This window comes from Ornithorhynchus anatinus, chromosome 13, assembly GCF_004115215.2.
Source record: "Ornithorhynchus anatinus isolate Pmale09 chromosome 13, mOrnAna1.pri.v4, whole genome shotgun sequence".
In the NCBI taxonomy this organism is placed as follows: Eukaryota; Metazoa; Chordata; class Mammalia; order Monotremata; family Ornithorhynchidae; genus Ornithorhynchus; species Ornithorhynchus anatinus.
Window position 1 is genome coordinate 41,644,446 of NC_041740.1, and position 25,052 is coordinate 41,669,497.

The window sequence follows — 25,052 nt, forward strand, 5'->3', positions numbered from 1 at the left end:
AAAGAAAAAAGCGTTCCCTCGGGCCAGGCCACGAAAAGAAGGATGCACCGGATGGGGAAACTGGGGTCCGGGTTGGGCCGGCCCCCGTCTGGAGCCACGGTCCCCTCTGATTACCCCCCCCTTTACTGGGTTTAACAATAATAATAATAATAATAATAATAATGTTGGTATTTGTTAAACGTTTACTCTGTGCCTAGCACCGTTCTACGCACTGGGGTAGATGCAAGGTAATCAGATTGTCCCACGTGGGGCTCACAGTCTTAATCCCCATTCTCCAGATGAGGGAACTGAGGCACAGAAAAGTGAAGCGACTTGCCCAAGGTCACACGGTGGACCCATGGAGCCGGGATTAGAACCCGCGACCTCTGACTCCCATGCCCGGCCTCTTTCCACTGAGCCGCGCTGCTTCTCAGAGGGCCGAGGGCTTCTGCCCTCTTCTCCGCTCCCCGTGAGGCTGAAGATTCTGTGGCCGCACTGTCCACTCCAAGAGCTTAGTATTGGTTCATTCCATTGTATTTATTGAGCGCCCACGATGTGCAGAAGCCCTGTACTGAGCGCTTGGAATGGACAATTGGGCAACAGACAGAGACCATCCTTGCCCAGCGATGGGCTCACGGTCTAATCGGGGCAGACGGACAGCAGAGCAAAAGAGAACCCAAAAAAGAGACGTCATCGTCAACATAGAACGAAGGGGACGTGCACCTCATTGAGAAAATAAATAATAGATACAAATGAGCACAGTGCTGAGGGGAGGAGCAGAGGGAAAGGGGGCAGTGCCCTGCCCATAGGAAGCGCTCAAGAAATACGATAGAGCGAAATGAATGCCTGTAGTGAGTGCTCGAAAAATGTGAATGGATGGTTGGATGAATGAGAAGCAGCCTGGCTCAATGGAAAGAGCCCGGGCTTGGGAGTCTGAGGTCACGGGTTCGAATCCTGGGCTCTGCCCCTTGTCAGTCGTGTGACTGTGGTCCAGTCACTTCACCTCTCTGTGCCTCGGTTCCCTCATCCGTCCAATGGGGATGAAGACCGGGAGCCTCCCGTGGGACGACCCGATGACCCAGAACAGCGCTCTGCACGTGGTCGGGGCTTAACAGATACCAACAGTGTTATTACAGAGAAGCAGTGTGGCTCAGGGGGAAGATCCCGGGGCTTGGGAGTCCCGTAACGGGTTCGAATCCTGGGCTCTGCCCCTTGTCAGCCGTGTGACCGTGGGCGAGTCCCTTCACCTCTCTGGGCCTCAGTTCCCTCACCTGTCAAATGGGGATGAAGACCGTGAGCCTCAAGGGGGACAACCCGATGACCCCGTCTCTCCCCCAGCGCTTAGAACAGCGCTCCGCACCGAGGAGGCGCTTCACAAATCCCCACCTTAGGAGGTTGGGGACGATGGGCGGGTGGCGTTGGGCGGCCCGGCCGGCAGGGGGCGGTGGAGCCGGGGCGGCGGCGGGAGGGGGCGCTCGAGGGGGCGCTCTAGCCGGCGGGCCGGACTTCCGGCGCCGGGCTCGTCGCCGTCACTTCCGGCGGGGCGGTGGCGGCGCGCGCCGGGGCCGCCCCTCATCCCCCGCCATGGCCGCCCCGCCGCAGCCCAAGAAGGTCGTGGCCCCCACCGTGTCGCAGATCAACGCCGAGTTCGTCACCCAGGTGGGGGGGGATGGGGGAAGCCGTGGCGGGGGGGAGGGGGGGAGGGGGGGGAGGGGGCGCCGCCGGGCTTTCCCGGGGGGGGTGTTCTGTGCACTTCCGCCAGCAGGGGGCGCCCACCGCCTCCTCCTCCTCCATTCATTCATTCATTCATTCATTCAGTGCATTCGTTCAGTGCATCCACTCCGTCGTATTTGTGCTAATAACGTTGGTGTTTGTGCAGCGCGCACTCTGTGCCGAGCACTGTTCTAAGCGCTGCGGGAGATACGGGGTCATCAGGTGGTCCCACGGGAGGCTCATTCAAGAGTATTTATGTGAGCGCTTACTAGGTGCGGAGCACTGGACCGAGCGCTTGGGATGGACAACAGAGAGAGACCAGCCCTGCCCATTGATGATGATGACGTTGGTATTGGTTAAGCGCTTACTATGTGCCGAGCACCGTTCTAAGCGCTGGGGGAGATACAGGGTCATCAGGTGGCCCCGCGTGGGGCTCCCGGTCTTCATCCCCGTTTTACAGAGGAGGGCACTGAGGCCCAGTGAAGGGATTTGCCCAAAGCCCCACAGCTGCCAAGTGGCAGAGCCGGGATTCGAACCCATCACCTCTGACTCCCAAGCCCGGCCTCTTGCCACCGAGCCACGCTGCTTCTCTAATAACGATGGTGTTTGTGAAGGGCTTACTATGTGCCCAGCACTGTTCTAAGCGCTGCGGGAGATACGGGGGTCATCAGGTGGTCCCACGGGAGGCTCATTCAAGAGTATTTATTGAGCGCTTACTAGGTGCGGACCACTGGACTGAGCGCTTGAAATGGACAGTCGGGCAACAGATAGAGACCATCCCCGGCCAGTGATGGGTTCATGGCCTCAAAGGGGGAGATGGACGGACAAAAACAAGACAACTTAATGGCGATAAATAGAATCAAGGGGATGGACGTCTCGTGGGGCTCGCAGTCTTCATCCCCGTTTTCCAGATGAGGGAACTGAGGCCCAGAGAAGTGAAGCGACTCGCCCGCAGTCACACAGCTGACAAGCGGAGGAGCCGGGATTAGAACCCAGCACCTCTGACTCCCAAGCCTGCGCTCTTTCCACCGAGCCTCTCTCATGCGTCGAGCACCGCACCGAGCCTGGTGCAGACGCAGTTTAATCAGGCCGAGTACGGTACCTGCCCCAAACGGGGCCCGCGGTCCAAGTAGGAGGTGAAACGGGTATCGAATCTTTGTTTTGCAGGCGGGGAGACTGAGGCACAGAGAAGTTAAGCGACTTGCGGGTCACGCAGCAGACGGACGGCCGAGCCGGAATTAGAATATCGGTCCTCTGGCCCCCTGGCTCTCTCCACCGGGCCGCGCTGCTTCCCCAGTTAGAGTCAGTAGACGCGAACCCGGCCCCCGAGGGGCTTAGTGATGTCGGTATTTGTTAAGCGCTTACTATGTGCCGAGCACTGTTCTAAGCGCTGGGGGAGACACCGGGTCATCGGGTTGTCCCACGTGAGGCTCACGGTCTCCATCCCCATTTTACAGAGGAGGGAACCGAGGCACGGAGAAGTTAAGTGACTTGGCCGCAGTCACCCGGCTGCCAGGTGGCAGAGCGGAGCTTAGGGTCTGCTGCGTGCAGAGCGCCGTGCTGAGCGCTGAGGAGAGCGCCGGAGAGTTAGTGGGCCGCCTCCTTCAAGGAGCTGGCGGTCCAGCGGGGGGAAGAGCCGTAGAGGGAGCACAGAGCGGGGTTGTCTGTGGGGACGGGAGATGGGAGTCCTCCCCGACGGCTCAGATGATCCCGAAGGACTTAAATAGCAGTTGGGTGGGAGGGCGACGGGTTAGTCAGGGAAGGCCCCCTGGAGGAAGTGCGACTTCAGGAAGACTCGGGAGGTGGCGAGAGCGGCCGTCTGAGGGATATGAAGGCGGAGGACGGTCCGGGACCCGGGGGAGGTGGAGGGTCCGGGTTGGGGGTCGGCGGTGAGATGGACGAGATGGAGGGACGGGGAGTAGGTGGCTGGTAGAAGAGCCAAGTGTGTGGGGCTGGGTTGTAGTGGGAGAGGAGGGAGGTGAGGTGATGGAGCGCGGCTCAGTGGAAAGAGCCCGGGCTTGGGAGTCGGGGGTCATGGGTTCTAATCCCGGCTCCGCCGCCTGTCAGCTGGTTGACTGTGGGCGAGTCGCTTCGCTTCTCTGGGCCTCGGTGACCTCATCTGTGAAATGGGGATGAAGACTGTGAGCCTCCCGTGCCCGATGACCGTGCGTCTACCCCAGTGCTTGGAACAGCGCTCCGCACATAGTGAGCGCTTCACAAATAGCAACGCTATTACTGTTACGGAGCGCCCTAAAGCCGACGGCGAGGAGCGCCTCTGTGTGACGCGGGGGTGAACGGGGCAGCCGCTGGAGGTTCTCGAGGGGTGGGGAGACGTGGCCGGGACCTGACCCGCTCCTGGGCTCTGTCCACCGGGTCGCAGAATTCCTTCCCTCTGCCCCTCCTTGGAGCCCCTTCTCCCTTCACATCCGGCTGACCGTGAGTCTCCCCATCTTCAAAACCTTTCCCGAACCCCGTCTCCTCCAGGAGGGCTTCCCCGATCATCTGTCGTGGCCCCGTCCCCTCTCTCTCATAGCCCTGTCCCATCCCCGCCCCTGCGTTTTCGCTACTTCTGCATCACCTAAGCCCTTGGGTCCCCTCTCACGTGCACAGACACGCACACCCCCCCCACCACCCCACCTCACCGCACTTCCTCCCCACCCCCTCCACAGTTAGACTTAGTTGTGTTTTTCGTCCCTCCCCTTCCTTTCACCTTCATTCTCCCACCTGTGATTCGCGGTAGGGTCCGCCTCTGCCGCTAGATGGTAAACTCCTCGGGAGCGGGCCGGGTTCGTGTCTGCCGACTCTCCCCAGTGCTCAGTACAGCCCTCGGCCCCCCGAGAGCGCTCGGCGGTTGCCCCCGACCGGCCGCTCGGCCCGGCCCCGGCGGTCGCCCTGTCGATGGACGCTGTGACGCAGCCTCGTTGTCCCGCTTGCCTCCCCAGCTGGCGTGCGAGTACTGGGCTCCGCACATCAAGAAGAAATCCCCCTTCGACTCCAAGGTGAGCTCCCGGCCCCGCTCCCCGCCGCGGGTGGAGTCCCCCCCGCCCCCTGCCCTGGGCTCGCTGGGGCCCGCCCGGCTCTCCGCCGCCTCGGGGGGGGGGGGGGGGGGGGGCCTGGGCGAGGGAGAGGGGCCTGGGCTGGAGCACGGGGGATTGGGGTTAGACCCGGGGAAGGGAGGGAACCTCTCCCCCTCCACCCCCGACCTTCTCCCCTGCCGCCCGCAGGTCATCGAAGACATATACGAGAGAGAGATTGTCAAGTCACGGTAAGCGCTCCCTCTTGTCCGCACGTTCGCCCTCCCCGGGTCAGTCCATCCATCGATCGGCCGGCCTGTGGGATCGACTGAGTGAGTGCCTTCTCTGTGCAGAGCACCGGACTGGATGCTTGACCCTGGTAGCTCCCCCCGTCCCCGTTCGGTCAGAGTGTTTTCTTTCTCCCTCTCCTCCTCCTTTCCCTCCGGCCCACCTCCTCCCCTTTCTTGTTTAAATGGCATTTGTTAAGCACTTACTCTGTACCGGGCGCTATGCTAAGCGTCGGGTAGATACGGGCCCATCAGGTTGGACACAGTCCGTGTCCCATATGGGGCTCGCAGTCTAAATCCTCACAGACGAAGGAACTGAGGCACAGAGAAGTTAAGCGGTTTACCCAAGACCGTACGGCGAACAAGTGTCGTTACGAGGATTAGAACCCGGGTCCCTGCTTCCTCCACTAGGCGTGCTGCTTCCCCTGTGCTCTGTACCCAGGAGGTATTCAGCAGATAGTACTGATGGTGGGGGGGGGTGGGGGGCTGAATCAAGTGGGATGGGACAGTCCAGTTGGACAGACAAGATGAGAAATTCCCGGCAGAGCTCTCGGGAAAGATAAAGAGCCTTATTCTCTTTCTTCTTTTGAGAGCCCTTCCGTTGGGCTGCCATTCCAGGCAGAGCTCACGGTGAAGTGGAATAGATGCGGCCGAGGGAGTCTTTCGTGGATGAATGGACGAGGCCAAGAGCCAGATGGGTGCTCACCCAACCCTCCCGCCCCTCGGGGACGGGATCCCAGGAATCGAACTCCTCTTCTTCCCTTGTAGGTTTGCCATTAGGAAGATCATGCTTCTGGAGTTTAGGTAAGTGTGCGATTCTCCGATATCCCGTGAACCTTAAAGGGGAAAAAAAGCCCTGCCGTTCGGAGGTTCTTTGAGACTCCCCTTCTTATTGGTATCGGCATTTATCGAGCTCCCCGCTTGGGGCCGTGTCCTGTCTTAGATGCTGCCGCTCTCTACGTGAGTTCAAGTAGAAAGGAAGGAGGAATCGGGGCTTCCCGCCCTCTGACCCGGGTTCTCCAGACCGGGGTGGGCAGAGATTGTCTCTCTTTATTGCTGAATTGTATTTTCCAAGCGCTCAGTACAGTGCCCTCCACGCAGCACGCAGCAGGCCCTCGATAAATACGATCGAAGGAATGAACGAAATCTGGGGGAGAAGCCTCCTCCAGGCTCTGCCTAAGCTTTGGAAAAGAAGAGCACGGCGGGATCAGAGATGGTTCGGGGCCGGCAGTGTCCCTGAGGATGCCGAGTGTCCCGTCCCCCCCCCCCCCCCCCCCCCCCGGGCCCGGCCGGGGGAGGTCAGCGTTGTTGGGCGGTCGGGGGGCCAGATGCGCAGAGAGCCGGGGCCCTTGCGCTTATTTTCCCGTCACTGGGTGGCAGGATCCTGGGGGCGGGGGGATCGCGGGCGGGGGGATCGCGGGCCGGGGGACCGGACCATCGACGGGAGAGGCGCCGGCCGGTCGCCGGCCGAGGGTCAGGACCGCTCACGGGCTCCCTGCGCTTCCTTCTCCCACCGCAGCCAGTACCTGGAAAACTACCTGTGGCTCAACTACTCCCCGGAGGTGTCCAGCAAGGCCTATTTCATGTCCATCTGCTGCATGGTGAACGAGAAGTTCAGGGAGAACGTCCCCGCCTGGGAGGTAACCGGCAGGAAGCGCTCCCGCTCGTCCCCCGTCCGGTTCCGGCGGCCGCAGGAGGCACTCGGGCCGAGGGGGCGGGGGCCTCCGGCTGCGGCCGGGCGCCGAACCCCAAACCTCCCATTTGGCGTCTCCAGCGGAGCACGGACGTGAACCTCCCGGGAAAGCGGAGGCCCGGGGTCCCGGGGCGGGCTCCGAGATCCGCTGGGCCGACCCGCTCCCCCTCTCTTTCCGTAGACTTTCAAGAGAAAGCCGGAGCACTTTCCCTTCTTCTTCAAGCGCATCCTGGGGGCCCTGCTGGCCGACGGGGCCGAGGAGCCCTCCCTGCCCGAGCAGACCATCCTCCTGCTCTTCCTCGATCACTGCTTCAACAGCCTGGTACCCGCGCCGCCGTCCCCCTTTCTCGTGTCGTTCCCGTCGAGGCCCGTGGGGCCGACTTGGGCCGGGGGTGGGCAGGGTGGCGTGCTGGGCCCCAGCCGCCTGGCCGCCGCGGATAATCACCTGTGGGCGGGATTTATTGGGCCTGCGCTGTTGTAAGCGCTCGAACCCAAAACCTCGCTTTCACCCCTTCAGGCCGTTGTGGGCAAGGACTGTTTCTGTTACGTTGTACTCGCCCCAAGCGCTTAATACGACGCTCTGCCCAGTCAGCACTCAGTAAATAAGACCGACCGACCTGAGCCTTCGCCACTGTCGACGAGGAGCCCCGGGCAAGACCGAGAGATCGGACCGGGCTCTCGGTCTCAGACGCCGTGGGGGCGGGGAGGCCTCTGGCTGAGCTCGCCCTTGTCTTCCCCACGTGCAGGAAGTGGATCTGATCCGGAACCAGGTGCAGCAGCTCATCTCTCTCCCGATGTGGCTGGGGCTTCAGCCCGTGAGTGTCCCCCGTCCCCGCAACTGCGCCTTCAGAACCCCGCTGGGCCTCCTCCGGGCGCCGCTGCCCGACGACAGCTCCGGGCCTGGACTCGGAGCAGCCCCGGGGCAAAAACTGCCTCCCGCCGGCGGCTTTCTCCCTGACCTTGGCGGTTTGGGGTCAGAGGATGTGGGAGAAATGTGAAGTGTCATCCCTGGCAGGGATGACTCTCCCCCGCCCCCTCTTCCCCACTCCCACAGGCCCGGTTGGAACTGGAACTGAAAAAGACCCCCAAGCTGAAGAAGTTCTGGAATTTGATCCGGAAGAATGATGAGAAAATGGATCCGAAGCTCCGGGAAGAGTACGTGACCGAGCGGCGGTTTCAGTTGGGGGACCTGAGCCGGTCCGCGGAGGCTCCGAGACGGCCCTTCCCCCGCGGGGCGGGAGGAGAAGGTCTTCCCCGGGAGAGGGAGAAGGTGCTCCTTCCTTCTGGGGGCCGGAGCCGACGGGGCTCCCGATCCTTCGGCCGCCGGGCGGCCCTCGGGAGACTCTGCGGGAGCCAGAGAGCTCTCCAAAGCGTGGGGTTGACCTGGGCCTGCCTGCTAAGTGGGTGCAGGCGCACGCACGTGTACCTTTATGCGTCCGCGCACGTGCTCACCCTGCTGCACCCCTCCTGCCGGTCTGAGGTGCGGACAGATCTGTGGGCGAGCGTCTCTACTGGGTCACTGTGGGGAGAGTTTGGGCCAGGGAGGGGAGAGTCGGGTATCGGACTGTCCGTGCCGTGCCCTGGGGGAGGGCCGGGGACGGAGAGGGGGGAGTCGGTGGTGGTGGATGGTCAGTGCCGGCTCACTGGGAGAGAGCCGGGTGTGACGGTTCATCCCTGACCAGGGAGGTGGAGGTCCAGAAGGGGAAGCAGCGCACATTTCCTCCAAGTGTTCGGTCCTTCCCGCTGCCGCCAAGGCAGAGTCCTGGGCTACATCGACTTTGGGGTTGATCGAGCGGTTTCATCTCCTGGATTCCTGCTCTGTCAGGTTCTCGTCCTTTGGAAACCTGTAAAGTAGCTGCACGTTCTTGATTCAGGATGAGGTTAAAGCTCTAACCTTGCTAATTTCAGGGCCCATCAGGAGCGGCGGTTCCTTTCCCAACTCATCCAGAGGTTTATCTCCGTGCTCAAATCCATTCCCCTCTCGGGTGAGGGATCTGACTCATTTGGGCCTGGGTGGGAAGGGCCTCCCTCCCCCGTGCCCCTCCCCGCCCCCGGCCCCCACCTCCGACGGCAAGCCGGGCGAGGAGCGAGCAGGGCCGAGGAGGGAAAGCCGAGTTCTGCTCCCTCCTCTCCGGTGACGCGGTGCCCACCCGGGGTGGTGCCGCGTGACATTTGGGTGGGCGCGGGGACCGGACCCCGGTCGCCACCCCCTCACACGCGGGCGACGGCCGGTCTGAGTCGCGGACGATGCTCGGGGCTGAGGGCCGATACCCCGGGCTCTCCCCGGCCTGCGGGCCGGCCCGCTCCCCGGGAACGGCGGAGACGCTGGGGGCCTCCGGCCCCGGTGAGAGAACGTTTGTGCCTCCCCCCGGCAGAGCCCGTGACCATGGACAGAGTCCACTACTGTGAAAGGTTCATCGAGCTCATGATCGACCTGGAGGTAAGGGCCCAGGACGCGTGGCCGGAACTTCCCCTTGCTCTTGGGCATGTCCGCATCCCGGGCTCTCTCTCCCCCCGCTGCCTGGGGACGGGGCGGGGACCAATAAACACAGAGGCTCGGGGAGCGGCAGACCGCCGGCTGCCCGGGCGTAGAAGGATGTGGTGGGGAAAGCCAACGGGGTCCCCGGAGCTCTTTGGGAAACGGACAGAGCTCAGGGCCCCTCTGGTCACTCCTGGCCGGGGCCTCGGAAGACGCCGGGGCGGCCCGACGCGGGCAGAGTGTGAATCACACGTCCCCGGGGAAGGGAATGCGGGGGGTGGGGACCGCGGGCTCTCTTGCCGAGGGCACCGGCCTCGGGAGGGTGGGACGTCCCGCGGGGGCGTCCGGGCTGGGAACCGGGTACGGCGGGCCCCGGGACACCCGGCGTACCCAGCCCGTGGACGTGGCGGTGCCGGTCACAGGCCTTGCTGCCCACCCGCCGCTGGTTCAACACTGTGCTGGACGACTCGCACCTGGTGGTTCACTGCTCCCTGTCCAACCTGGTCCGCAGGGAAGAGGACGGCCATCTCTTCTCCCAGGTGAGCGGCCGCGTGCCAGCCCGGCTTCGGCTATTCCCCTCCGTCTCCTCTTCCCCGGTCCCGATGGCTTCCGTTGCACCTCCGGGGGGGGGGGGGGTTCTCTCCTCTTTCCAGCTTGCGGAGGCGGTTGTCGGGGCTCGGTCTCTGCCCCGCAGCGAGCCGTGGGCGGAGGGGGGGGGGGGCCCGTGGGGTTGGCGGTTCTGCCGGGTTTAGTCTCAGATCGATCCCTCCCTAAGGACCCCCCAGGGGATCGTGGGCCCGGGCTTGGCCGGCCTGCCTTCGGCCCTTCGTTTCCCACCTCCCCGTCCCCTCCCCACTGATGGACCGACCGACCGACCGCCCCGCGTGCCCCATGTCGGTGCAGCTCCTGGACATGCTGAGGTTCTACGCCGGCTTTGAAATCAACGACCAGACGGGGAACGCCCTGACGGAGAACGAGATGACGACGATTCACTATGACAGGATCACCTCCCTGCAGGTAGCGGCGGGGTGACGGCGGCGGGGGCCGCCGCGGGAAGGCGGGCCCTGCCCCTGGGCGGCGACGGTTCAGACGTCGGTCGTCGGCCCGATGGAAGCCGCCCCTGGATTTACTGACCCTCTGACGTCGACCTTTCCCCCGACCCCAGGATGGCCTAGTGGAAAGAGCCCGGGCCTGGGGGTCCGGGGGCCTGAATTCCGATCCCCCCTCCGCCACTTATCTGCTGTGTGACTCTGGGCGAGTCACTTCGCTGGGCTTCAGTTCCCTCGGCTGTTAAATGGGAATTGTGACCGACCCCCCTGTGGGATGTAGACCGTGTCCAGCCAGTCGAGCTCGTATCTGCCCTAGCGCTCAGCTTCTGAACACGGCGAACCTGACCCCGGTCTGTACCGCCCCTTGCCCGGCCCGTGACGCCGCTCGGCGGACGGGCTCTCTCGAAAGCACGCCCTGCGCAAAACAGCGTGTTCGCCGTCTGTCCCGGGTGGGGTCTCCGGTCCCCGTGGGGATGAGCGGCCGCGGGAAGGGGCGGCGGATCCCCCGGTCGGGCGGTGGCCCCGTCCTCGTTCCCGACGCCCCCGACCTCCCTGCCGTTCCGCGTCTCCCCAGCGGGCCGCCTTCGCCCACTTCCCGGAGCTCTACGACTTCGCCCTGTCCAACGTGGCGGCCGTGGACACCCGCGGGGCCCTGATGAAGCTCTTCGTCCCCCTCGGGTGAGTCTCGGGGCAGGCGTCTCCCCCTCGGACCGGATCTCGGCTCCCTGCCGCCGGGACCTGGGGCGGACCCCCCCCCAACCTCCCTCCGCCCCCCGCGTTCCCCGAGCGGGACCGAGGACCGTCTCCCTGCCCCGTGGGCCGGCGTCCGGCCTGGAGCGGCCGGCGGGAACCGCCCGGGGCGCCCTCGGTCCTCCGGGGCCCCGTCCCGTCCCACCGAGGGGCCCCGCCCGGGAAGCGGGGCGAGGGGAGGGGGCGGCCGGCCCCCCGGGCCCCCCGGGCCCGCGGCGGGGTCCCGCGGCCCCGGGTCCGGCCTCGGGGAGGCCCCCGGAGGCCGCGGCCCCACCCAGGCGCCGCCTTGCCGTGTTTTCCAGTTCCAACACTCTCCACCGGGTGGCCTCCCACCTCTGCCTCCTGCCGCCCCTCGCGGACGGCCGGGACTCCGCCTTCGACAAGGAATTCCTGCTGGAGCTGCTGGTGAGCTCCCGCCGGGGCCGGCTCGGCCCGTCCGCTCCACCGGCGGTTCTCGTGGAGCGCCTGACGCGCGCAGAGCGCCGTACCGGGCGCCCGGGAGGGCACGGCGCGACAGAATCGGCCGCCGCGTGCCCCGCCCGGCTAGGGGACGGGTTTCCGGCTCCCCCGGGCCGCCTGGGGCGGGGTCCCCCGGGGGAGGCGAAGGGAACGCGGCGGGCCGGCCTCACGGACGGCCTTCCTCCCGGGGCCCGGGCCCGCGTCCCCAGGTGTCCCGCCACGAGCGGCGCATCTCCCAGATCCAGCAGCTCAACCAGATGCCCCTCTACCCCACCGAGAAGATCATCTGGGACGAGAACATCGTCCCCACCGAGTACTACTCGGGGGAAGGTGCGCTCCCCGGGCCGGGGGCGGCGGGCGGGGCGCCGCCGGGGGCCGGGCGGCGGGCGGGGCCCCCACGGCCGTGCGCTCTGGTCCCCGCGCAGGCTGCCTGGCCCTCCCCAAGCTGAACCTGCAGTTCCTGACCCTCCACGACTACCTGCTGCGGAACTTCAACCTCTTCCGCCTGGAGTCCACCTACGAGATCAGACAGGACATCGAGGACGGCGTCAGCCGCACGAAGCCCTGGTAGGGGCCGGGTCCGCAGCCGGGGGGGGAGGAGGGGAGGCCTCCCCCCAGCGAGGGGTCTCCGGGTCCACCCTCTTCTAGGGGCGGGCGGGGCGGGCGCCGCGGCCGGGGGGGGCCCGCGCCCACCCCCCCCCCCCGTCCGCAGGCAGTCGGAGTACGGAGGGGTGGTGTTCGGCGGGTGGGCTCGGATGGCCCAGCCCATCGTGGCCTTCACCGTCGTGGAGGTGGCCAAGCCCAAGATCGGGGAGAACTGGCCGGCCCGGGTGCGGGCGGACGTGACCGTCAACCTGAACGTCCGAGATCACATCAAGGACGAGTGGCAAGGTGACCCGCCGCCCTTCCCTCCCCTCGCCCCGGGGGCTGCCCGGCACGGCCGGGTCCCGGGCCCCCGCCCTCGTCGTACCCCGCCGTCCCCCCCCCCCCCCGCCTTGCCTCGGAGCAGGGGCCCGGCCCACCGGGCGAGACGGCGGCTGGCTGGGGAAGGGGGCTCCGGCGAATCTGACCCCCGTCTCCCGGCCTAGGTCTGCGCAAGCACGACGTCTGCTTCCTGATCACCGTGCGCCCCACCAAGCCCTACGGCACCAAGTTTGACCGGAGGCGCCCCTTCGTGGAGCAGATCGGCCTGGTCTACGTCCGAGGCTGCGAGATCCAGGGCGTGCTGGACGACAAGGGCCGGGTCATCGAGGACGGTGGGTGCCGCCGGCCCTCGGGGGAGGGGGCCGGGGGGCCGGTTTGGGCCCGATGACCAGGGGCAGGTCACTGAGGACCAAAGCTGGGGTTGGCCCATTCTGCCCCCCGATCTGTGGGACGTCTCGGGTAACTCGGACTCGTTCGCCGGGTCGCGAGCCAGTCGTCGTGGAAGATAAGGACCCCGCCGTTCATCTCAATTCGGAACAGGCACCGCCCCGCTTTGGGCCGCCTCGGTCCCGAGAAGCCCGCCGGGACCTCCTCTCCCTTGAGAATTCTCGCCCGCGGCCTCGTCCCCCTCGCCCCGCCCCCGGCTCCCCTTCCGTCCCACCGTTTTCCCCCTCCCTTTGCTGTGGGGGCTGTTCTGGGTGAAGCAGATCGGGTGTCTCGAGCTCTCCTTCCTCGAAATGCCTCTCTGCCCGTTGAGCTCCACCGGGGCCTCCTTTCGATCAACCGCTGACGTTTATCGAGCTCTCGCTGGGTGCGGAGCGCTATGCTCCACGCCTGAGAGAGCTCGCCGCGATCCCAGCCCCCAAGGAGCTTGAGTTCTTTCGGGGGAGACGGACGTTCAAGCGAATCGAGGCCGGGGGAGGTGGCAGAGTAGGGGACCGTTTACGTCGGGACCGTGGGGCGTCACGGTACGGCTTCCGTCCCACGTTCGTTTCGGTTCCGCTTCCGACGGCGACTAGGGCCGGAGCCCAAGCCCAGGCTGAGAGGAGACTCGAGAACCTTCCGGGTGTTCCTGGACCCCAACCAGTACCAGCAGGATATGACCAGGACGATCCAGAACGGGGCCGAGGACGTGTACGAGACCTTCAACATCATCATGCGCAGGAAGCCGAAGGAAAACAACTTCAAGGTCTGCGGGCCGGGGCGTCGGGGCGGGGGGGGGGGACGGAGGGGCGGGGCTGGCGATCCTGGGGAGCGTTCTGCCCGCACGCGGCCCTCCCCCTGCCCCGCTCCCGACCACCCCCGCGGCATCTCGCTGCCCGTAGGCCGTGCTGGAGACCATCCGGGACCTGATGAACACCGAGTGCGTGGTGCCCGACTGGCTGCACGACATCATCCTGGGCTACGGAGACCCCGGCAGCGCCCACTACTCCAAGATGCCCAACCAGATCGCCCGCCTGGACTTCAACGACACCTTCCTGTCCATGGACCACCTCAGGGCCAGCTTCCCCGGCTACAACATCGAAGTCACTACCGAGAACCCAGACCAACAGGTCCCACCTTTCAGGTGCGGCACGGGGACCCCTCCGTCCCACTCCCGGGCGGGCCTCCTCCTCCGGCTGAGCCGGGGGCTCGCCCGGCCAGAACCCGGGGCTCGTCGGCGGGCCCGGACGGCGGGCTCGGATGTTAGAGGGCGGGGAGGAGGTAAGCGCTGGGATCCCCGTGGGGCGGAGCGTGATGCCGGGTCCGCGACGCCGTCTCGGGTCGGTGGCCGGCGTCGCCCGGCTCCCGTCCCCGGGGTGCCCGACGGGGACGTCGGCACCCGCGGGGCCCGGTCCCGAGGGCCGACGCTGCTTCGCCGGGCTGCTTCCCGGCGTGCTCGGAGGGTGCCCCTCAGACGGGAAGAGGGGACGTCGGCTTAAAAGGTTTCCTGGCCGTTCACGCCGGCGGGGACCGGGGAGTCCCTGGTGGGGACGCTGACACGTGGGCTCTGGATTTCAGGATTACTTTCCCGGTGAAAAGCGGGAAAGGGAAGAAGCGGAAGGACGCCGACGGGGAAGGTGATGGCAGCGAAGAAGCGCAGACTCTGATCGTGGAGCCCCACGTTATCCCCAATCGAGGACCCTATCCATACAATCAACCCAAACGGTAACGCAGATGCACACACACCCCCAGTCACGCGCTCTTTTCGGGGCCGAGGCGGGGCCTCGGACCACATCCCGGATTGGGACCACGGCCCCGTCTTTCATGTCGGGCTGACCTATCCGTCGGAGGAGCCGTACCGACTCGGAGGCCGGCTGGGCGCAGAGGACCGTTCCGAGGGCCCGTCGGCCACGGGACACTTTACCGAGCGCCGGGGAGACTACGTAGGGGGGGACAGGGCACTCGGGGAGTGCTCAGGGTAGCGGGGGGCCGACGGACACGGAGGAACGTACAGCGAGGAAGATCAACGGCCCAGAGAGCTGGTGGTGTAGATGGAGAAGGGCTCAGATCATTGGAGGGCGTCGGTCGACGTGGACGGAAGGGCTGCTCCCGGCAGGGGGTTTTTTAGGGTCTGAGGGCCCGCGTCGAGGGGGTGTGAGCCTGCCAGAAGGAGAGTTGTTCTGCCGGGAGGTGGTCCCCGGAGGAGGCAGGGTTTCGGGGGGGCTTTGAATTGAGAGAGAGCCGAGACCCATCACGTGGCGGTATTAACGGGACGCTTCCGCCACGTTGGGGCACTGCCCTGAGCGCTCGGGCGAGGGCGGTAGAAGAGGTAGACCCGAACCCTCCCGTCGAGGAGCAGACGGTCCGTCGGGGGAGGCGGACTCCGAGTTCAGTTACAGGTCGGGGGAGCGACCGGGGAAAAGTGCCTGTGGCGGGGAGGGAGGGGGGGAGCGAGCTCCGGCCCAGAGGAAGGGTGTGAGCCGGGGGTCGGGGGCGAGCGGATCGAGGACGAGGCCCGGTGAGACGGCGGGCTTCTGGAGCTGGGGAGAAGAGTCCCAGCTGGAGTGTGGTGGGAGCGGGAGCAGATTTCACACCGACTGGCTCCCTCTCCGTTGGTTTGCAGCAACACGATCCAGTTCACCCACACGCAGATCGAGGCCATCCGGGCTGGGATGCAGCCGGGGCTGACCATGGTGAGAGATGGAGAAACAGAGGAGGGACGGGGGGAAGGGAGAGAGCGCCAGGACCCTGAGCCGCTGGTCTTAGCCTTTCCCCCGAGGGGTCCAGAGCGTGCTCTCTGGACCGGTCGGAGCCGGGGGGGGTCTCTGGGAGAGGAAGGCGAGGAAGGATACCGAACTGCATGCCTGTCAGAAACGAGGCCGTGGGGCCTGGCGGTGGTGTGAAGCTCCATTTGAAAAAAACAATCCCTAATGAAGTCCAGGCGCAACGGCACCTTTCCCGGCGGAGAAGTGGTACGCGGCGGCCCCGGCCCTTCCCGCGGGAAGCCGGCTGCACCTGCCCACCGTCTCCCTGTCCGCCCCCCAGGTGGTGGGGCCCCCCGGAACGGGCAAGACGGACGTGGCCGTCCAGATCATCTCCAACCTGTACCACAACTTCCCCGAGCAGAGGACGCTCATCGTCACCCACTCCAACCAGGTAGGCGCCGGCGCCTCTCCTCTAGGGTGAGTCTCACCGACGAGCGGGGTCCCTTCAGTCCGCTCCAGAGCGCCGGGTGTGACTTGGCGCCTCTGGCCCGGTGCCCCCGTGAAGGAATTGCGGGGGGGGGGGGACGGGACGACGACCGGCGGGGCGGCGCTCAGCCGCGGGAGTCGGTGCGCCCCGTTGCCCAACTGCGCCTTCCACTGGGACCAAGAAAAAGCCCGAAGTGGGGCAAGGGAAAGGGCTCTGATCCCCGGGAGGTTTCCTCCTTCAAGGGGGAACTCGATGGATCGGTCGGGACGGGCGGGAACGTGGGCCGATCGTAAAGCACGGGTGGGGTCGGACGGGAGCGTGTGCGTCTGGGAGGGAGCGCGGAGCTCACACCTCGCCCGCCCCACGAGGCCCCCCCAGGCACACACTACGAGCCCTTGTTCGTTGGGAGGCTGTGTGACCTGTGGGGAAGAGGGACCGGGTGGGCGGGGTGGCCTTCCCGGGGCCCGGCCGTCCCACGGGCCTGACCCGCACTCAAGAAAGAGATCCTCGGACCCTCCCGGTCCGATCCGGCAGGCCGACGCCCCCCGCCCCAGCCGGGCCCGGGACCCTCCCGCCGCACTCGCCACCCCTCTACCGTCCCTTCCCCGGCTGGCCTCCCCGTGCGCCGCGCCGCCTCGATCCCCGGTGCCGGCCCCGACCGCCCCCCCGGCCCGTTCGTTCCTCCCACAGGCCCTGAATCAGCTGTTCGAGAAGATCATGGCCCTGGACGTCGACGAGCGCCACCTCTTGCGCCTCGGCCACGGCGAGGAGGAGCTGGAGACGGAGAAGGATTTCAGCCGGTGAGCGGCACTATGGGGAGGGCCCGGGCCCGAGGCCCCCGGGCCGGAGCCGGGATCCGTCCTTCGCCCTCGTAGCTCGACCCTCTCCGTCGGAGGCCGGGCTCGCCGGCCGGGCCCTCTCCCCACACCGCCTCGTCATTCCCCACCGCCGCAAGAACCGGGGTCGGGGGTGGCAGCCGAGGCCACGGATCCCGATGACCGTCAGCCAGGGGCCGGCCGGCCCCTCCGGGACGGGTTCTCGGATGCGGAGCCCCGTTTCCCGGAGGAGCCCGGCCTCCCGGGAGGTCCTAAGTGGGGTTTGGAGCGGGCTGCCGCCCGGTAGAAGTGCCGGCGGCGGAGAGGCCCTTTCTCCCTGGCGGGGCCGGGAGCGGGGCCGGGCCAAGCCGGTCCGCTCCGAGCGGGCCCGGCGAGCCCCACCTCTTGCCCGTCCCGACATCCAGGTACGGGAGGGTGAACTACGTCCTGGCCCGGAGACTGGAGCTGCTGCGGGAGGTGGGGCGGCTGCAGGAGAGCCTGGGGGTCCCCGGAGACGTGTCGTACACCTGCGAGACCGCCGGCCACTTCTTCCTCTACCAGGTGAGGGGGCGCGGCGCCCCGGACCGGGCCGGGCCCGCGGCCGGGGGGACGCTCCCGGTTCGCCCCGAGACCCTGCCGGGTCGCAGGGGACGCTCTCCTAGATCACCCCAGAGTGGTTTCGGCCTGGGGGGTGTTGCTGCCGGCTTGCCAGGGTGCCAGGTGGCGCCAAGGCCCGCCAGCCCCGGGCTGGGCTGTTCTCTGTTGTCCGGGCCCGTTGGCTTGGGTCTCAGAAGGCCAATGCCCCAGTCCTGGGGGGACTCGTGGCAGCGGGTCTCGGCTGGGCTTTCCTGAGCCTAGACGACGATTCCAGTCATTTGAAGTCGGTACCGGGGAGCAGAGTTGGGGGCTTCGGGGAGGGGGCGGTGGGAGAAAAGGGAGCAGATCCATGCTTCCCGATCCCGACGAGCAGCGAGTCCCGCCAGACCTTGAGCTCCGTGAGGGCGGGGCCCGGACCTGCTGCCTCTCAGAGACTCTCCCGGGTGCTCGCTGCCGTGCTCGGCACCCGGTGGGCTCTCGACGGATAACACCCGTCAGATAACGTCAGGAGGCAGCCGGCGGCCTTGGTCCTGCCGCCGGCACTCCGGGGCCTAGACCTCTGACGGTCCGGTGGGTCTCTGCGCCCGCAACCTGTTCGAGGCGGGCGTAGCGGGCCCCGGGCGCCTTCTGTGCCGGGCGCGGTGCCTTCCCTGCCCCCCCCCCCCGAGGGAGACCGGCCCCGGGACCCAGGACAGCCGGGGTCGCGGGGCGGGGGCGGGGGGGGCGATCGAAGGGCCTCGCGGCGGGCTGGCGCGGCCCGCCCCGTGACGCGGCCGACCCCGTGCACCCCGCAGGTCATGTCCCGCTGGGAGGAGTACATGAGCAAAGTGAAGGGCAGGGGAGCCCGCGACAAGCCGGACGTGGCCGACGTCAGCCGCCTCTTCCCCTTCCACAAGTACTTCGCCAACGCGCCGCAGCCCGTCTTCCGCGGCGACTCGTACGCGGAGGACATGGAGATCGCCGAGGGCTGTTTCCGGCACCTCCGGAAGATCTTCACTCAGCTCGAGGCGAGGCCTCCCCCGCTCCACTCCGCGCCGCTCTGCCCGCCTGCCCCGTGTATCTCCGTGGGGCCCGTGCCATTCCGGGCCCGGGTCTTCCCTCCCGGGGAAGGTGGCCCCGACCCCGCGGGCGGGCTCCCGAGGCAAACCTGCCTGGGACGGGAGGGGCGCTTGGGCCGGCTGACACGGGGCGGCTGGGATGGGGGCGGCCCAGAGATCCGGGGAGCTGGGGGAGTCTTCGAACCCCGTCTCTCTCTCTCTCTCTCGCTTAGGAGTTCCGAGCCTTCGAGCTGCTGCGGAGCGGCCTGGACCGATCCAAGTATCTGCTGGTGAAGGAAGCCAAGATCATCGCCATGACCTGCACCCATGCCGCCCTGAAGAGGCACGACCTGGTCGAGCTGGGGTTCAAGGTAACGGGGGCGGCGGGGGCCCTCGGCTCGTTCCCGGGGCTCTCTGCTTCCCTGCCTGGCTCCGCCGCTTGGGGCCCGGGCCTCGGGGTTTGCTGCCGACTCAGATCGCGGGGTGGTGATTGGCCCGGGGCCGGGTCGTCGGTGATGGAGAGCACTGGATTTGATCCGGGCATTCAGCGAGCACTGAGTTGGATCCACGTACAAAGTGAGCGCTGAGTTGTTGCCGTCAGTGAGTATTTGAGGAGCGCCGAATCGGATCCGGTCACCGTACGAGCCCAGAGTCGCTGCTTTCATTGAGCCCCGAGTGAGCGAGCACTGAGGCACCGCTGTCGGTGACGACCGAATCCGAGCCATTCAGGCCAAGCTCCCGTGGCACCTGCTCATTCAGAAGCCGTGCCCGCCGAACCTCTGCCCGCTGCCCGGCGCCAGAGTTGGCCCCGATTGGCCGCCTGCGGCTCCACGTAACCCGAGGACTCGCTCTACCCTGGCGGTCGCTGAACGGGCCCGGGGAGATAGCCCGCGCCCGCCCCCCACGCTCCGGTATACCCGAACGGGCGGCCGGCCGCGCCCGTTCCTTCGGCCGGAGCCGGCCCTCGGACACGGGGGGGCGCTCATCGTGCCCTTCCGAGCGCTTAGTACGGTGCTCTGCACGCAGTAAGCTCTCAGTAAATGCAATTGACTGACCTCCTGGGCCCGTGGACCGGAAGGTGACACGTTGCGGGGACGAGGCCGGGCGGCAGTGGGGACGGACGGACGTGAGCCCGGCGGGCAGGGCTCTGCCTGCGTCCCCAGTGGCAGGGGCTCGGCAGGCCTCTTCTGCCCCCGAGTCCGGTAGCCGAAATGGGCGACCCGTCCTGGGGCAGGGAGGCCGCGGCGGCCACTCCGTCGGCGGGACGGAGCGCGGAGAAGCGGTTCCGGGGGAGTTCGCGTTTCATCCTCGAGCCATCCAGGGAAGTGGCTGATGCGGGCGCCATCTCTGCCCGCCCGTCTCCTGATGTCTCGGCCCTTTGGGGCCAGGGCTCCGGTCCGGGCCGGCGCAGGGAGGCCGCCCTCGACTGGGTTTCTGTACTGGGTGGGACCAGGCTCCCGGGGAGAAAGGGGAGGGTGATGATCATGGGCCTGGAGAGACCAGAAGCTCACCACGGTCAGAGATCGCTGTCCCCAGAGCCCCGGGGCCAAGCAGGGGCTTCGAGGCTTCTGCGCCGCCTGAGATTCGACCCGTCTCCCTGACGGGCCTCTCTCCCCGTCTCTCCCCCCCGTCTCTCAGTATGACAACATCTTGATGGAGGAGTCAGCCCAGATCCTGGAGATAGAGACTTTCATCCCCCTCCTCCTGCAGGTATGTGCCCGTGCGTCCCTCCTCGCACAGACCCGGGGTGTTGGAGCGTCCCCGGGCCACCACGATCTGTGCCCCGGCTGCTGCTGGGGTCGGGGGTGGGGCAAGGTGGCCCAGTGCCTGAGGTCCCAGTGAGCCATTCCCAGGCTCATCCCCGCCCCCCGACACAGTCACCCTTCCCCCCGGGGCCCTCCGCGGTGGACAGCGAGCCCGCCGTCGGCCGCTCCCGCCTCCACTGACCACCGTGGCGTCGCCTGGTTTTCCGCTCTTCGTGGGTGGGGGTTTCTCCGTGAGACATCCCCAGCTGATCCGGGCAGGGGAGCTCTGAAAAGACTCGGCCGCCGTAATCGCCGAAATGACATTATAATTATGCGTTTTGGAGAGTTCTATTTTTGTAGCTCCCTTTAGTTGGTTATTTCCAGAAGCGGTCGGGAGGTTGGCGAATCCCCCGGGTTGTCTCGTGAGTCCCGAACCTCTGGTGGGCCTGAACTGTGACATCTGGGAGGCCCCCGACTGCCCGCGGGCATTCGGGATGAATTCAGGATCCCCCGGGTCCCCTCCGAGAAGGCCAGGGGCCGCCCCGTCGCCCCGCCGCCGAGGGCCTCCGCCTCGATCGTATGACCCCCCCTCCCCCCCCCCCCCCGATGTTCTCGGTCCCCAGAACCCGCAGGACGGGTTCAGCCGCCTGAAGCGCTGGATCATGATCGGGGACCACCACCAGCTACCCCCGGTGGTCAAGAACATGGCCTTCCAGAAATATTCCAACATGGAACAGTCCCTGTTCACCCGCTTCGTCCGGGGCGGGGTGCCCACCGTCGACTTGGACGCCCAGGGGCGGGCCCGAGCCAGGTAACCGCTCGACGAGCCGGGAGCCGGGAGGGCCGGGCGGAGCGGCTCCGGACCCCTGGGGAGCTCCGAGGCTGGCTGCGGTCAGCCCGCGGGAGGGAGTAGGGGGCCGTCGGCGAACCCGGGAGGACGACGTCCCGGGACCTGGCCGGGAAAGCGAGGCCGGGGCCCAACCTTCGGTGAGGTCGGCCGTTTGCCTCCTTGCTTCGGAAAGCCTGTGCAACCTGTACAACTGGCGCTACAAGAACCTGGGGAACCTGCCCCACGTGCAGCTGCTGCCCGAGTTCCGCACCGCCAACGCCGGCCTGCTCTACGACTTCCAGCTCATCAACGTCGAGGACTTCCACGGGGTCGGGGAGTCGGAGCCCAATCCCTATTTTTACCAGGTGAGGGTCGGGCCCCCGCCCCCCCCCGGCGTCGGCCACGGGCGCGAGCCCCGCGGGGAGGGGGCGGCGCCTCGGGGCCCGTCTTCCCCCGGCCACTTTCCGGTCTCCTCCCGGCACGCCACCAGGGGTTGAGCGTATAACGCGCTCTGAGCGGGGTCGAGCGCGTCCCGCTCTCCCTTCTCAGATCCGACGGGCAATTGCTCTTCCCGCCTTATTGAAGGCACATCTCCTCCGGGAGGCCTTCCCTGCCTGTGCACCCCCTTTCCTCTTCTCCCACTTCCTTCCGCTTTGCCCCGACTTGCTCCCTTTGTTCTTCCCTCTTCCCAGCCCCGCGGCATTCACGTACGTAGCTGTGATTTATTCATTTCCGTTAATATCCGTGTCCGTGTGCCTGCAGAACCTCGGGGAGGCCGAGTACGTGGTGGCCCTGTTCATGTACATGTGTTTGCTGGGCTACCCCGCGGATAAGATCAGCATCCTGACCACCTACAATGGGCAGAAGCACCTGATTCGGGACGTCATCAATCAGCGCTGCGGGAACAACCCCCTCATCGGGCGCCCCAACAAGGTCAGCACCACCCGTGGGCACGGGGTGGGGGGGCGAGAGGTGGGGGCCGTCCCCGTGCCATCGGACTGGCACGACCCGGTCCCGCTTCTCTTATTCGGGGCGGCCAAGGGCTCTAAGAGGGCCCGCGTCTCCCGTCTCCCGTTTGCTCCCAGGTGACGACGGTGGACAGATTTCAGGGGCAGCAGAACGATTATATTCTCCTTTCCCTCGTGCGGACCAGGGCCGTGGGCCACCTGAGGTAGGCGAGAGCCCCAGCTCCCAGACCCGCCTGGCTCCGGGAGCTTCTGCCTCTCCCCCCGCTCCGGAAGTCGACTCGGGCGGCCCAAGGGGAACGAGAGCCCGCTATTCCAAGGGTCGGCCCGGTCTGACGAATCGGGCCGGCCGTTCAGGGGAGTCGGGGCCGGGTCTTCCCGGCAACACCCGTTGTCCCGGGCATCTTGAGGGGTCTCCCGCGGGTCGACGATACTGCCTTTACCCTTCATCTCTGGATGGTCTGGAGCGCCGGCCCGCCGGGGTCGGGGTCGGGGCTGGCAGCGGGGACCGGACCCGGTCTCGGGCCGGCGAGGCCACTCGCGTCCCTTGGGTCTCGGACCTCTTCGACTGACCCTCCGCTTCTCCCCGGTGCCCGCCTCGCATCCCTTATTCATGGTAACATGGCGGACTCATCCGGCAGTGTCGATCAGCGCCCGATGTGTGCAGAGCACTGTGTCGAAGCACTTGGGAGAGGCCCAGTAGAGTGACCGGACGTGAGTCCTGCCCTCCGGGAGCTCACAGTCACCAGTACTTGGCGAGCCCTAGCACGGGCAGAGAGCTATTTGTAGTGAGTGCCGAGGAGCGTGGCGTAGGGTCGGTAGACACGATCCCTGTCCTCGAGCTGCTTCCGGTCCGGTGGGGGAGGCGGAAACCTGAGTGGGGACCAGGGCACGGGGATGGAACAAGCCAGTGCTCAAGTACCGGTGTGGGGCGGCGGGTGGGGGCGAGCCCCGAGGTGCCCCGGTGATGTGGAAGCGCTGGGGTGGCGGCGGAGGGCGAGACGTTAATTAAGGGAGGCGTTCCGGAGATGGGGAGAGCCGGGGGGGGGGAGGTTTCTGGGAGTGGCGGCCGTCCCCGGGAAGGCGAGGGAGTGGGCTCGGGCTTCCGGGTGTCCGGTGGCGCCACGGGGACTCAGTCGCCGCCTCGCGTTTGCTCCCCGAAGGGACGTCCGTCGCTTGGTGGTGGCCATGTCGAGGGCCCGGCTCGGCCTGTACATCTTCGCCCGAGTAGCCCTCTTCCAAAACTGCTTCGAGCTCACGCCGGCCTTCAGCCAGCTCACCGCCCGCCCCCTCCACCTTCACATCGTGCCCACCGAGCGCTTCCCCACCGACAGGAAGGTCGGGACTCACTCGCCCTCCCTCGGTCCGACCCCCGGGGCCCCGGACGGTGCCCTCTCAGCCCAGCCGCAGCCCCCCCGCCTGCCTCCAAGGGAGATGGACCCCGGGGGGCCCGGGGAAGCAGCGTAGCTCGGTGGAAAGAGCCCGGGCTTGGGCGTCAGAGGACACGGGTTCTAGTCCCCGCTCCGCCACCCGTCTGCTCTGTGACCTCGGGCGAGTCGCTTAACTTCTCTCTGCCTCAGCTACCTCATCTGTAAAACGGGGATTAAAAGCGTGAGCCCCACGTGGGACAGCCTGATTATCCTTTATCTTCCCCGGCGCTTAGAACAGTGCCCGGCACACAGTAAGCGCTTAACAGATGCCATCGTTATCATTATCATCGTCGAGTCCGTTTTGCTCTGGGAGTCGCTCGTTCAACCCATCGGTAGTATTTACTGAGCGGCCTGCTGTGTGCCGAGCACCATACGGAGTGCTCGGGTGACCGCAGTAGGCGGTAGACCGTCTACGCGCTCCCGGAGAGGTTCCGGACCAGCGAGGGGGCGCGCCCGGAAGACGGAGGACCTCCATCCGCCGCGTGCGGAAGGCGGCCGGTCCTAGGAGGCCCGTGGGCCGGGGGACCCCGACCCGCTCTTTTTTTCCAGAACGGAGCCCACCCTGCCCACCCCGTGCAGGTCGTCAAGGACACGCCCCAGATGGCCAACTTCGTCTACAATATGTACCTCCACGTGGTTCGGAGTTCTCACTGCTATCGCCAGGTGAGGTGCCCGGCAGCCACCCTCCAACGCAGGAGCCCACCTGCTATCTGCCGGACGCGTTGAGGATTTAAGCTGGGCCCTCGCCCCTTCTCCCCGACGCCCTCGAGAAATTTTGGTCTGTAGAGGGACGCCTCCGCCCCCCCCCCTCGGGGTCCCCCGTTCCACGGGGGCTCGTCTTCCCTCGGCCGGGCACTGGCCCGCGTTTGGTGCTCACCAAAATCTCTCAACTCGGCTCCCCTTGAACTCCGGCCCTAAAATCTGTTTGCCCCAGGCCAGGGTGTCCGGGCGTTCCTCTTGTGACGAGGAACCCACAGAGCGATGCCCGGGTGGGGGGACCCGGAGGGCAGGGCGTCGGCTGCCGAGGAAACGGGACGGGGCGGAGGCAGAGTCGCGAGGGAGGGGGGCTGCGCTGGCCCGCCCCGAAAGGTTTTCTCCTCTGTCGGCAGACGCTCCCGCCCCCGCCCGCCCTGGTGGAGGACAGGGAACCGGCTCCCAGTCAGGAGGCCGGAACGGAGGCCGCAACGGAGACGGGCACGGAGGCCACGGCGGAGACGGGCACGGAGGCCAAGATGGAGGCCACAGCGGAGACGGGCACGGAGGCCACAGCGGAGACGGGCACGGAGGCCAGAAAGGAAGCCGAGGCGGAGGCCGGGACGGGGGCCGGGACGGGGGCCGGAACGGAAGCCGAGACGGAGACCGGGACGGGGGCCGGAACGGAAGCCGGGCCGGAGATCGAGACGGAGGCCGGAACGTCAGAGGTGGAGGGGGAGGCCGAGACATCAGAGACTGGGGTGTCCGAGAAAGGGGGGGAGGATGGGCCCTCCTCGGCCGAGGGCCCCCAGGAGGCCGGGAGAGCTCCCGGCGAGCCGGCCGCACGGTGAGACTGTGGCCCGGCGGCGGCGCCGCCAGCTTAATGATTAATACCTGACGAGCCAGCTCAGAGGTTTACTTTTCATATGGCCGAGCACTGGGTTTTCGGCCGATTAAACTTCTTTTCCGTTCCCGTTCC

General features: G+C 66.9%; 1 protein-coding gene across 1 annotated transcript; it reads left to right on the plus strand.

Annotated features, from left to right (window-relative positions):
- Positions 1-1,522: 1,522 nt before the first annotated feature.
- On the plus strand, positions 1,523-25,052 carry AQR (aquarius intron-binding spliceosomal factor). Its single transcript, XM_029077710.2, has 35 exons — positions 1,523-1,638; positions 4,635-4,691; positions 4,917-4,957; positions 5,762-5,797; positions 6,513-6,633; positions 6,868-7,008; positions 7,433-7,501; positions 7,741-7,841; positions 8,595-8,671; positions 9,062-9,126; positions 9,588-9,704; positions 10,069-10,182; positions 10,789-10,892; positions 11,267-11,369; positions 11,633-11,753; positions 11,849-11,990; positions 12,136-12,314; positions 12,512-12,679; positions 13,367-13,536; positions 13,673-13,914; positions 14,349-14,495; positions 15,394-15,463; positions 15,816-15,926; positions 16,653-16,762; positions 17,203-17,338; positions 18,169-18,381; positions 18,645-18,782; positions 20,050-20,121; positions 20,780-20,967; positions 21,179-21,350; positions 21,748-21,918; positions 22,071-22,156; positions 23,114-23,288; positions 23,930-24,043; positions 24,490-25,052. The coding sequence occupies exons 1-35, from the start codon at positions 1,564-1,566 to the stop codon at positions 24,922-24,924; spliced, it is 4,581 nt and encodes a 1,526-aa protein (XP_028933543.1). The 5' UTR covers positions 1,523-1,563; the 3' UTR covers positions 24,925-25,052.

Bases quoted from the DNA above. Each gene is read 5' to 3' on its own strand.
- AQR (XM_029077710.2), top strand. From the start codon at position 1,564: ATGGCCGCCCCGCCGCAGCCCAAGAAGGTCGTGGCCCCCACCGTGTCG. The intron at 12,315-12,511 runs GTGACCCGCCGC...CTCCCGGCCTAG, and splicing joins CATCAAGGACGAGTGGCAAG to GTCTGCGCAAGCACGACGTC. The intron at 13,537-13,672 runs GTCTGCGGGCCG...CGCTGCCCGTAG, and splicing joins CGAAGGAAAACAACTTCAAG to GCCGTGCTGGAGACCATCCG.